The 12,503-nt window shown below is 41.3% G+C and overlaps 1 protein-coding gene across 1 annotated transcript in view; it reads left to right on the forward strand.

Moving 5' to 3' along the window:
* Nucleotides 1–3,623: 3,623 nt before the first annotated feature.
* LOC121587519 (drebrin-like protein B) overlaps nucleotides 3,624–12,503 on the forward strand; it is a 75,882-nt gene continuing 67,002 nt past the window's right edge. Inside the window, exon 1 of the mRNA XM_041904528.2 lies at nucleotides 3,624–3,969. Within this exon, the coding sequence (XP_041760462.1) occupies nucleotides 3,884–3,969 (86 nt within the window). The 5' untranslated portion in view covers nucleotides 3,624–3,883. The remainder of the gene's footprint in view (nucleotides 3,970–12,503) is intronic.

Here is a 12,503-nt window from a genome sequence, read left to right on the forward strand (position 1 = left end):
GTTCTGTATTTTTTCCTTTAAGGTAGTTACGGTTATGGTTTGATATGCCAGAAAGACACTGAGTCTGTGTGAGTCTGATGAGCAGATATTCACTGAGGCTTAGTCACTCTCTGTTTGTCCACTGAATCTCTGAAGATCTAAGGGGAAACTCTGGATTGACACACCAGACACAAAAATACTATCTATCAAATGACACATCTGCACTGAATTATCACAAAATTACCATTTAAAAAATGCTGAGAAACTTTCCGAAACACAGGTCAATGCATACCCCCTCCCCTAACCGGCACTCAAATACCAGAGAACTGAGTCTGAAAATGTGTGTGTGTGTGTGTGTGTGTGTGTGTGTGTGTGTGTGTGTGTGTGTGTGTGTGTGTGTGTGTGTGTGTGTGTGTGTGTGTGTGTGTGTGTGTGTGTGTGTGTGTGTGTGTGTGTGTGTGTGTGTGTGTGTGTGGCGTGTCCACCCGCGTGTAAAGTGTGTGTGGCACTGGGCATGCATTGTCCAGACCCCCAGCTGTTCTCGAACTCAAAAAAAGGCCCCTGTACTTTTTTATTTTTTTTACATGCTGACTGCCTCAGTTGCAGTTCCCATGAAATGTGTCCCTCTGTTCCTCAAGGGTCTCGATGGAGATGGCCCTCACTGTAAATGGCTTCTCTGGGGGCTTCCAAGGGCTGCTTGGGGCCTACTCAAAGGGCTGTGGGGACAAAGAGAGAGTGACAGCTCCATAGCTGCCCCCCCTCACCCCCATGCCCCCTCTAAATCTCAGCAGCAGCACCACCACTCCTTCACTGGCGCTCCTCACACTGACATTCGCCCCTCCCTCCCAGTGCCAATATAAAGTGGTGTGTTTTCCTGAGGCTTGTCATGAACCTGACATGAGCCTGGGCCAACCTTCTTCTTTCACTGTGTAACTCGTCAATGTGCATGTGCATCTTGTCACTCAAATGGCGAGGGGCTGAAGCTCATTGGCTGGAACTCGAATTGCTAGGGGCTGGCCCAGCGGGCCAAGCTTACAGTCCTCAAAATGGTGCCACAAAACATCCAGAAAACAATCACTTTCAAACTAGGGATTTTGTGGATAATTGAGGTAAGACAGTAATTCTGCTCATATATTATGCATGTATGAACTACACATTGACACAAAGTGGGAGGATAAAAAAATACTTACCCCTAGTCACCAAAGTTCCAGAATGTCTATTTAAGGCAAGTTAAAGCTAGAATCCTTAGTTGCTACATTCATTTTTGGATTTATAAATTAATGATACAGTATATACCCATTGATTCTTGAAGAATATAACTTATAAATGCCTCATGAGCTTATTTCAACTGTCATACTCCATCAGAACCCACAAAACAAGCTTGTTTTACTGCAATGTTTATAAACAATGTAAATGTAAACAAACACTGTTTAGCCTCAAAACATGGTTAAAACTATAATTTTGATATCATGGATGGTCAGTCCTTGCATCTATAGCTCTGTCTATGAATTTAAGAGTGGTTACATTTCTCCAGGTCCATCCCTCAGCTTTATACCAAAACAGAGGCGGGGTGTCAGCTTTATTATTGTTTCAATTAAGGATACTAGGTTTAATTATAAAAAATACATCATTTCCACAATTCCACCTTATTATTAAAGTATGGAATGGAGGTGAAGAGAATGCTGTGTGCAGTGGTGATTTTAGCATGTAAATCTTGGTGGGGCAAACCCCCAAAAATTGGGGGGGATGCATGCCAGCAAAGCCACTACACTACACAACACAACACTAAACAATACATTAATTGCACTATAACGGTGACAAATGGTGCCCACAAACTGTTAGGGCCTACATAAAGCTGTCCCAATAGCAGAGTCCCAACAGCAGTCCCAACACCTTACCACTGCTACACCTGGCTATCAGCGGAGCCTTGTCTGGCAGCGAAACAGTTCAATCAGCCTCATTTACAGCCTTTAAAAAAAACATAGCTGATATGGCTGACTTGCTTAAACAAATGTGGCTTCTACTGACAATTGAGATGTACAAACTATGGCATAAGGGGACGACGAGCGGATAAGAGGCAATCCGTAATTTTGATTAAGACATTAATGAGCGAGCTAGGATGGACATAGTAAATATAACTATTTGTTCAGCACTTTTGAAATGTACAGCGACAGAATTCAGAACATGGGCCGTTCTTACAGTGTTCTTCCTGTACACCAAGTCAGAACCGTAGGATAAATAAAGGGGGCATATAAGCAGACAATGAAAGCTCTTACAATATTCGATCATTACATTTCTCTAAAACAGGTTATAGGCTACATGTGCACCACCAAGTCAGAACAGTAGGCACAATTAATAGGGGAAAATATACCAAATTATTAGGGTGAGGCACATGGGCTACAAACAGCTTACTACACAACATACACTTAGTATTACTTTCTTAGCTATATCTCCCTGGAATATTACATCATTTATGCAGCAGCATACAATACATTTTTGGATTCACCTTGTTGTGCTGTGCTCACTTGAACAGGAAGGTGGCGCGCCGGTCCTTCATGGGCACATTTTGTCATCAAAGTCTGGCATTGTCTGAATTTATGGTGCTTTCAAGACAACTGGGAACTCGGGGAAAAAAACTGGTTGAATCATGATGAGGTCAGTGATCTTCAGGTCGTAGCTCTAGAAAGAGGCCCGAGATCCCGATTTACAATTCCGAGTTGGATGACCGTTCAAAACTGATTTTCCCAGTCGGAGCTCGTTTTTTCCCGAGTTCCCAGTTGTCTTGAACTCACTGAAGTCAGATTTCCCAGTTCCGAGTTAACAGTTGTTTTGAGTTCGGGAGAAATCATGATGGATTGACAGCATGGCCAGTGTTGAATGTTTATCCCTTAAACCCAGAATTGGGACCCCACACCCACTCCACTGAATAGCAGGCTAGTGATTGCTTTGCAATGCTTGCAGTTAGCCACTGATTCCTTCCAAACCACTCATTGTTGAATTTGCGATTTCCAACTTGTTGTGTAATGTTTATCTCCAATGGCCGATGAGCACCGATACGTTGTATCTATAATTTCTATTCATTATTTATCTTCATATGACAAGGATTAAAAAGGATTTGCCAGTAGATTGTCGACTTGATTCATGATGATGACTGCTAGCTAAGATTTTGAAAGTATGATGTTGACATGATCAGTCCAATCAAAGCTACTGTAGATATTATGTGATTTGATGTCATTTTATTTGTGGCCAATGACGTTGAGCCTTCTTGGATGGGCACTTCTAATGTAATTCTATGGCAGCACCCAAGGGGCTTGAATTTTCGAGCTCTACCCTTAGATTTGGCAGTGATGTAGTGTCCCCATGAGTGACAGAACACTGAGCCAATCACAGCGTAACTAGAGAACATTAGGTATTAATGCAAAAATAACATGCAAAACAGGCAACCCACAAATATTATTTCTTGATTTATTTTAGCTAAAAATGTGGGGCTCAAAACAGTTGGGGCTCACCTACCCTGAATGACAGGTCGCCACTGGGTGTGTATAGTTGAAGTGGGGACCAGAACCAGCTAGAATATATCTGAGCTTTCCCCGAACTTGTCTGGAGGAGGTGGAGCTTTTGGTGAAAACGTATTTCCATCTCACTGCTGAAAGTCTGCAACAGCCTCAACAACCCAGTGTGTGTGTGTGCAGCCTGCATAGCTTGCTGGCGGACTGTCACCTTCTTCTCCACTTGATACTTCCACTACTTTGCATGAGATAAGCCTACTTACTAATCGTTCTCCCGGCCGTGAACGCGCGTAAGTGTTTCGGTGTGGCCGTGTTACGTTTCTAGTACGTTTCTAGTGTGACTAGAGAAGTGAAGAAATCTTCGGGAGTGGATTGTAGAAAACTTTACTATCACTATGCGAGCGATTAACCTCGATACCTATAGCCTGTCACTGCTCACGGCCAAAGAGGACATTCTCAACCCCCGCTCATCAACCAACTGGTAGGCTTAAAGCTACTTATTTGCTCTTAAGTGCCTGAATGTAGTTGCAAGCTCAAGTTAGTGAGTATACAAAGCATTGCTATTTTTAGGTTTTAATCTCACTTTTGAGTCTCATAAGAAAGTTTCTAAATAATAGTTTGACAGTTCCTTACATAAATATCCGGTTACATTAAGCACTGCGTTAACGGTCCGTGCATTTGGATCTTGTTTTCGCGTTTATAAGAGGAGAAGGTGTTGTGTAATTCAAGCTTGATTTGATTGGTTCCAGGAGTGGAAAGATTATGGCGGTAGTCAAAGTATAACAGAAAACGGTGCTCTAGGTCTAGATATAGGCTATGTATAGTGCCAGACTGGCAGTGATAGTCAGGGCAATTCAGGTGGCACAGTTACGCCTCGATCACACCGATAGTGTTATGGCATTTTGGTACACCAGAAGTACATTCATTTACAATGGAACGCTGCGTTTGCCTTGCAACATTGCATTGCAAAGGCAGTGTAGTTGAGGTGCGTTCTGTGTGGCGCATACGTTGGATTTATCGAACGTAGGCATCACATTTTATGCGTTGACAGCTTGACAGAAATTGTAGCAAAAGGTGAATGTTTAACTTTTGTTGCACACATATCCAGATGATGCTGTGTACCATTTTGCTCAAAAAATACTGTAGGTATGATGGAGGCGTTAGTGCAGGTAGTCTGCAGAGTGTCTTTACCATAAAACCAATGAAGGATGTTAGTGCGCGTGCCAAACTTTTGGCTACCTGTGTGGCGTGCATGGCTCGCCTCTAGCACCTGGCCGGCGCTCTGCCGGCCTCGGGTGTAGTGACCCGGCTATTCTCCCCAGGGCTCTTTGACTTTATTATTTGTGCTCAGCGCACAGCTCGGGTGTCTGCCTACATGGCGATCTTTGAGATGGATTGTAATTCAACACAGAGAGGTTATCAAAATTGGACTAACCACGCACCCACAGACACACACACGAACAGCATTGATGCCTAGAATAACATGCATTGTACTGGAGAATAAATAGCCTATTCATTTCCCCTCCTGAATTCCATTGGTAGGCTAATATTTGCAAATCCACTTTAATGGACCAATCTTCCTGCCTTTGATCCCATAGCCGCAGGATGTAGGGGTGCTGAGGGTGCACCCCCTTAAAAATCAGAATAAAATAAATGCAAAATACAAAAGTAGTGCACTGGGCCTTTACTAGTCCTGTATTAGGGACCAATATAGCCTTCTTAGCCATCTGTAGCGCAGGCAAACAAAAAAATATGTTTGAACCCTGTGGTGATAGCTCAGAGACACATATTTAGGACACCTTCAATTATGCTCAATTAGTGCCCTGTTTCTTTGATGAACTTCTGAATGTGGGTGATCTCTCTGTTATGTTGACATGATCCCACATAATTATAGATAATAGAGATATGTCGCCATGGTGATGTCATCATGATTTGTGGGGTCCGCTTTGTGGCTTACCACCCATCTATCACCCTTCCAAGGTTATGTAGCTTAGTGGCTGTATTTTTCAACAAACTGTTATAGGTCGTATGATGTTGAAGATCATAGAAAATATGTTGATGATTCATGAATGCATAATAACTGCTCTATAGATTCAAAAACCTCTTGAAACTACTTAAAAAGTTATCCATGCTTTCTCAAACATTGAACTAAGTAAATATCCCTCCAACAAAGAGTAGGCTGACAGAGAAATGTAGACGAGCAGGGGTACGTCGTGTCATTGCCAAGTACCTCAACTCCACGATGATTTCATCCACGGAGTTGGGCGCAGACTAGAGTTTTTGAAATGAGGCTTGGCAGCTCCGTCGTCATGGTGACTTGGCTGCCAACTCCGTCATTGGCTGCCAAGCTATCCCTACAGTAACTGGGCTGCTACCATGACTGTGCTGTGTCCACGTACTTGTCTCTACTGATGACACATACTGGCTTTAGTGGATTGTAGCAGGGCCCGAACCTAATTGTTTGCTCATGTGGATGAGAGCCCAATTACTACAAATGTAGTACAAGTGTCTCGCTGTATTTCACGTTTCTCAATCTCAATCCTCTGTCTGTCTGTCTGTCTGTCTGTCTGTCTGTCTGTCTGTCTGTCTGTCTGTCTGTCTGTCTGTCTGTCTGTCTGTCTGTCTGTCTCTCTTCCTCCCTCTCCTCTCTCTCCCCCCTTATTGTTTTCTCATTCCTGAGTTGAGCATCAGTGTAAATCAATAGGCCATAGTGCTCCCTCAGCATTAGTTATTGTGATCACCAAAGTAGAGCATGCTGGGAGCTAAGAGATGCCAGTGAGGCCTGAGTTAGTCCTGTGTGTGAGTCTTACCAAACACTCAGTGAATATCTCTCTCTCTCTCTCTCTCTCTCTCTCTCTCTCTCTCTCTCTCTCTCTCTCTCTCTCTCTCTCTCTCTCTCTCTCTCTCTCTCTCTCTCTCTCTCTCTCTCTCTCTCTCTCTCTCTCACACACACTAACACACTCACACACTCACACACACACACACACACACACACACACACACACACACAGCACACAGAGAGGAAACCCACTCTGAAAGGCTGAACAACACTGGACTGAATTGAGAAGGGGGCGTAATAATGACATCATAATTCCTGTGTGTGTGTAGAGAGACCGAGAAGGGGGAGTGTGAGTTGTTTTGTAGCATGATCCTCACACCCCCACCATGTTGGTCTTGAGGTCCCCACTGTGTATTATCTAATGACCTTGTGTTGTGAATAGGAAACAGCCTCTGTATGGGAAGGCACCTAAGAATAGGGGAGGCTGCCTATTCAACAACACAGCTCCGGAGGTCTCTCGTTGTTCCCTTTAACGACTGCAGACTCTAGACTGCTTCACACAGAACCTCCAAACTGGTGTGTGTGGTGTGTGTTATTTGTGTGTGTGTCAATGTATGAAGCAGTAGTCGAAATTACATCAACATACACCCTACTACTGTAACTTTGTAAAACAGACACTTACTCTAAGTCCAAAGAGACATATATGGCGATGTACAAGGCTGTAAATGGAAATTGTTGAAGTAAGCTTTCTCATGCACACGATTAGCTCACACGCTTCTGCATTCTGCTTTGTAACCCTCATAAAAGTACAGCTACAGCTTATTTTAGCTACAGAGGGCTGAAAAATTCCCCTTTCTCACTTTTCATGACTCCATAAAATACCTCAGTCAGTAGCCATGCTCCTAATGCTGATCAAAGGCAGACACACTTTAATTTACTTTCCATCCAAAAGAACTGGGCACTGTGTAGACTTAAGGAATGTTTCTGCGAGAATTTCACGATCGAAATATAGTTTCTCTGACGTAGTTTTTGGGTGTACTCTGTCAGGCAGACAGCATATATAGGCAGCAGTGTTGTAGGCCTACCAAATAGACAGAGTATTGTTGTACCAATCCAGTAGTACTAGGGTTGCAAAGCTACCGGTAATTTACCAAAGTTACCAGAATCTTCAATAGTTTAGGTAATTAACAGAAAATCTATGCCAATCTATTGTAACTTTAGTAATTTATACTTGAATAACTTTTTTAAATGGTATTCAAAACATTGACAACAAATACAGTGCCTTCAGAAAGTATTCACACCCCTTGACTTTTTACACATTTTGTTATGTTACAAAGTGGGATTCAAATGTATTTAAATGTCCTGTTTTGTCAACGATCCACAACAATGTCAAAGTGGAAGAAGGACATTTGACGATTCTAAAAACAATATATGAAAAATGAAATACTAATATATCTTGCTTAGATAAGTATTCAACCCCCTGAGTCGATACATGTTAGAATCACCTTTGGTAGCGATTACAGCTGTGAGTGTTTTTGAGTAAGTCTTTAAGAGCTTTGCATACCTGGGTTGTACAATATTTGCCCATTATCCTTAAAAAAATTCTTCAAGCTCTGTCATGTTGGTTGTTGATCATTGTTAGACAGCCATTTTCAAGTCTTGCCATAGATTTTCAAAACTGTAACTAGGCCACTCAGGAACATTCAATGTCGTCTTTATAAGCAACTCCAGTGTATATTTGTCCTTGTTTTTTAGGTTATTGTCCTTCCTGCTGAAAGGTGCATTTTGTCTCCCAGTGTCTGTTGGACAGCAGACTGGACCAGTTTTTCCTCTAGGATTTTACTTGTGCTTAGCTCTATTACGTTTATTATTATCCTAAATAACTCCCCAGTCCTTGCCGATGACAAGCATACCCATAACACGATGCAGACACCACCATGCTTGAAAATATGAAGAGTGGTACTCAGTGATGTGTTATGTTGGATTTGCCCAAATTATATTCAGGACAAAAAGTTAATTTATTTTCAATTTCTTTTGCAGTATTACTTTAGTGCCTTATTACAAACAGGATGCATGTTTTGGAATATTTTTATTCTGTACAGGCTTCCTTCTTTTCACCCTGTCATTTAGGTTAGTATTGTGGAGTATTTACAATGTTGTTGATTAGGGCTGACCAATAGTCAATAGGCTGTTGGTCGACCGAGATTTCTTTAGTCGAGCAATAGCAAACAATACATATAATTTCATGGTGTACAAGACAATTGTCTGATTTGCACCTGTCTGAGTGGACTAATCCATTGTGGAGGCCGTGGGGATGGCACAGTCCATCACGAAGACATGTGCTACTGAAATTGTATATGGTTATATTACATAAGAACAATGGTGTGCAACATTAATAACAAATAATATTATTTTAAAACAAATGCACTTTCTCGCATTGGATAGTGGTCGCTGTCCACACCTTTTCCTAGACCATGTTGCTATGTGCATTATAGCAAAGTTAACCAGCTGATTGGTGTTGAGAAGAATGTGGCGGAGGCAGCAGCGGAGTTAGGAGACGAGAAAACAGCACTTGCCTTAATTTTCTAAGAAAAGTGAGGAGAGAGGATACGCTAACTTAATTAGGTCTATAATCAATAGCGTAACTCTTAAATGTGCCTGGCTTCATACTGTAAATCATCCATATATATCTACAGAAATAAGACAGATCCTGCTTCTGTTTGAGTGTTTGTTTAATAGCCTACTGATTCTGTGAGCACCAAGCCTCATAACCACAACATGTGGGATAAACAATTTCACAAATGTAGCTGTTTTTCTGTTCATTAGAACAGCCTCTCTGGTATTACTTATAATTTATTTAGTGTTGTTTACACTCTACCAAATTGTCAGAAAAAGTATATTAATAATAATAACCCAATTTTTTCTTGATCTTCTTGTTATTGTTACTATAATTATTATGATCATCATGATAATAATAATAAGTCATATCGTTATCATTAGTAGGCTTAGTATAGCAGCCTGCAGGCCAAAGAGCACATACTGTTTAGTCTTAATACCGTAACTTACTTAGGCCTATATTTCAATACTTACACTACCAGTCAAAAGTTTGGACACACCTACTCATTCAAGGGTTTTTCTTTATTTTTAAATTTGTTTACATTGTAGAATAATAGTGAAAACATCAAAACTATGAAAACACATATGGAGTCATGCAGTAACCAAAAAAGTGTTAAACAAATCAAAATATATGTTATATTTCAGATTCTTCAAAGTAAAAACCATTTGCCTTGATGACAGCTTTGCACACTCTTGGCATTCTCTCAACCAGCTTAATAAATAATAAAGTGACCCTTGCATAATTAGCGTAAACAATAAATAAACTGTTCCATGTCAGAAATTGCATTCACGAATGAATGTGACTGTTTATTTAAGTAAGCATTGCAGCAGACTCTCTGGTACGCTTAGAATTTATTTAGTGCTGTGTACATTGTTTTATTGATGTGATTATGATATGCTATAGGTCAGGCCCCATTGGTCACGTGCATGCGATGCATACATGTGTCACGTAAAGAGAGCAAGGGTTGAGGTAATAGGACTGTTTTTCCTAAACAAATGAGGGATTTCGGTAACATAACTTTTCAGTCAGAAATTGCTGTAATTACATGTTGCAGCTTCAGCAACATGGACAGTGCGATTAACACTGTTGATATTCTGTGGTGGTCGCTGTAGCATGGAGGAAAGAGAGACAACGGCTGCTAGTCACACAGTCACTCGCTGTCATTGTTTTTAACACAGTGCAGCAAGTCTGAGCACAATCAAATAAATTGCTGTCAGACTCCCTCTAGTCATTTGTGTGTCTTAATTATTTAATCAAACAGTGCGCTTAAAGCATCAAACATGCTCAGTGCATATAGTTGATTTGATTAAAACACATAGGATGTGTCTACAGTGGGGAGAACAAGTATTTGATACACTGCCGATTTTGCAGGTTTTCCTACTTACAAAGCATGTAGAGGTCCAGAAAAATCCAGAAAATCCAAAAATCCAGAAAATCACATTGTATGATTTTTAAGTAATTAATTTGCATTTTATTGCATGACATAAGTATTTGATCACCTACCAACCAGTAAGAATTCCGGCTCTCACAGACCTGTTAGTTTTTCTTTAAGAAACCCTCCTGTTCTCCACTCATTACCTGTATTAACTGCACCTGTTTGAACTCGTTACCTGTATAAAAGACACCTGTCCACACACTCAATCAAACAGACTCCAACCTCTCCACAATGGCCAAGACCAGAGAGCTGTGTAAGGACATCAGGGATAAAATTGTAGACCTGCACAAGGCTGGGATGGGCTACACGACAATAGGCAAGCAGCTTGGTGAGAAGGCAACAACTGTTGGCGCAATTATTAGAAAATGGAAGAAGTTCAAGATGACGGTCAATCACCCTCGGTCTGGGGCTCCATGCAAGATCTCACCTCGTGGGGCATCAATGATCGTGAGGAAGGTGAGGGATCAGCCCAGAACTACACAGCAGGACCTGGTCAATGACCTGAAGAGAGCTGGGACCACAGTCTCAAAGAAAACCATTAGTAACACACTACGCCGTCATGGATTAAAATCCTGCAGCGCACGCAAGGTCCCCCTGCTCAAACCAGCGCATGTCCAGGCCCGTCTGAAGTTTGCCAATGACCATCTGGATGATCCAGAGGAGGAATGGGAGAAGGTCATGTGGTCTGATGAGACAAAAATAGAGCTTTTTGGTCTAAACTCCACTCGCCGTGTTTGGAGGAAGAAGAAGGATGAGTACAACACCAAGAACACCATCCCAACCGTGAAGCATGGAGGTGGAAACATCATTCTTTGGGGATGCTTTTCTGCAAAGGGGACAGGACGACTGCATCGTATTGAGGGGAGGATGGATGGGGCCATGTATCGCGAGATCTTGGCCAACAACCTCCTTCCCTCAGTAAGAGCATTGAAGATGGGTCGTGGCTGGGTCTTCCAGCATGACAATGACAAGAAACGCACAGCCAGGGCAACTAAGGAGTGGCTCCGTAAGAAGCATCTCAAGGTCCTGGAGTGGCCTAGCCAGTCTCCAGACCTGAACCCAATATACAATCTTTGGAGGGAGCTGAAAGTCCGTATTGCCCAGCGACAGCCCCGAAACCTGAAGGATCTGGAGAAGGTCTGTATGGAGGAGTGGGCCAAAATCCCTGCTGCAGTGTGTGCAAACCTGGTCAAGACCTACAGGAAACTTATGATCTCTGTAATTGCAAACAAAGGTTTCTGTACCAAATATTAAGTTCTGCTTTTCTGATGTATCAAATACGTATAGTCATTCAATAAAATGCAAATTAATTACTTAAAAATCATACAATGTGATTTTCTGGATTTTTGTTCTAGATTCCGTCTCTCACAGTTGAAGTGTACCTATGATAAAAATTACAGACCTCTACATGCTTTGTAAGTAGGAAAACCTGCAAAATCGGCAGTGTATCAAATACTTGTTCTCCCCACTTTATATATGGAAAAATCTATTGGTTGATGAAGATTTTCGGTAGACCAAGATTTTTTTGTTGTTGGGGAGAGCCCTATTATTGATCCATCCTCCGTTTTTTCCTATCACAGCCATTAAACTCTGTAACTGTTTTAAATTCACCATTGGCCCCATGGGGAAATCCCTGAGCAGTTTCCTTCCTCTCCAGCAACTGAGTTAGGAAGGACGCCTGTATCTTTGTAGTGACTGAGTGTATTGATACACCATCTAAAGCGTAATTGATAACTTCACCATGCTCAAAGGGATATTCAGTCTGCTTTTTTTATTTATATAACAAAATTCCACTTTGACATTATGGGGTATTGTGTCAAGGTCAGTGACACAAAATCTTAATTTAATACATTTTAAATTCAGGCTGTAACAAAACAAATTGTGGAAAAAATCAAGGGGTGTGAATACTTTCTGAAGGCACTGTACATATTGACATACAGTGCATTCATACTGTGCATTAATTTTTCCACATTTTGTTACGTTACAGCCTTATTCTAAAATGTATTAAATTGTTTTTTTCCCTCATCAATTTACACACAATACCCCATAATGACAAAGCAAAAACAGTTTTTTGTAAATTTTAGCAAATGTATAAAATAAAAAAAACTGGTATCACATTTACATAGTTATTCAGACACTTTACTCAGTACTTAGTTGAAGCACCTTTGGCAGAGATTACAGCCT

The sequence above is a fragment of the Coregonus clupeaformis genome, chromosome 18, assembly GCF_020615455.1.
Source record: "Coregonus clupeaformis isolate EN_2021a chromosome 18, ASM2061545v1, whole genome shotgun sequence".
NCBI lineage: Eukaryota > Metazoa > Chordata > Actinopteri > Salmoniformes > Salmonidae > Coregonus > Coregonus clupeaformis.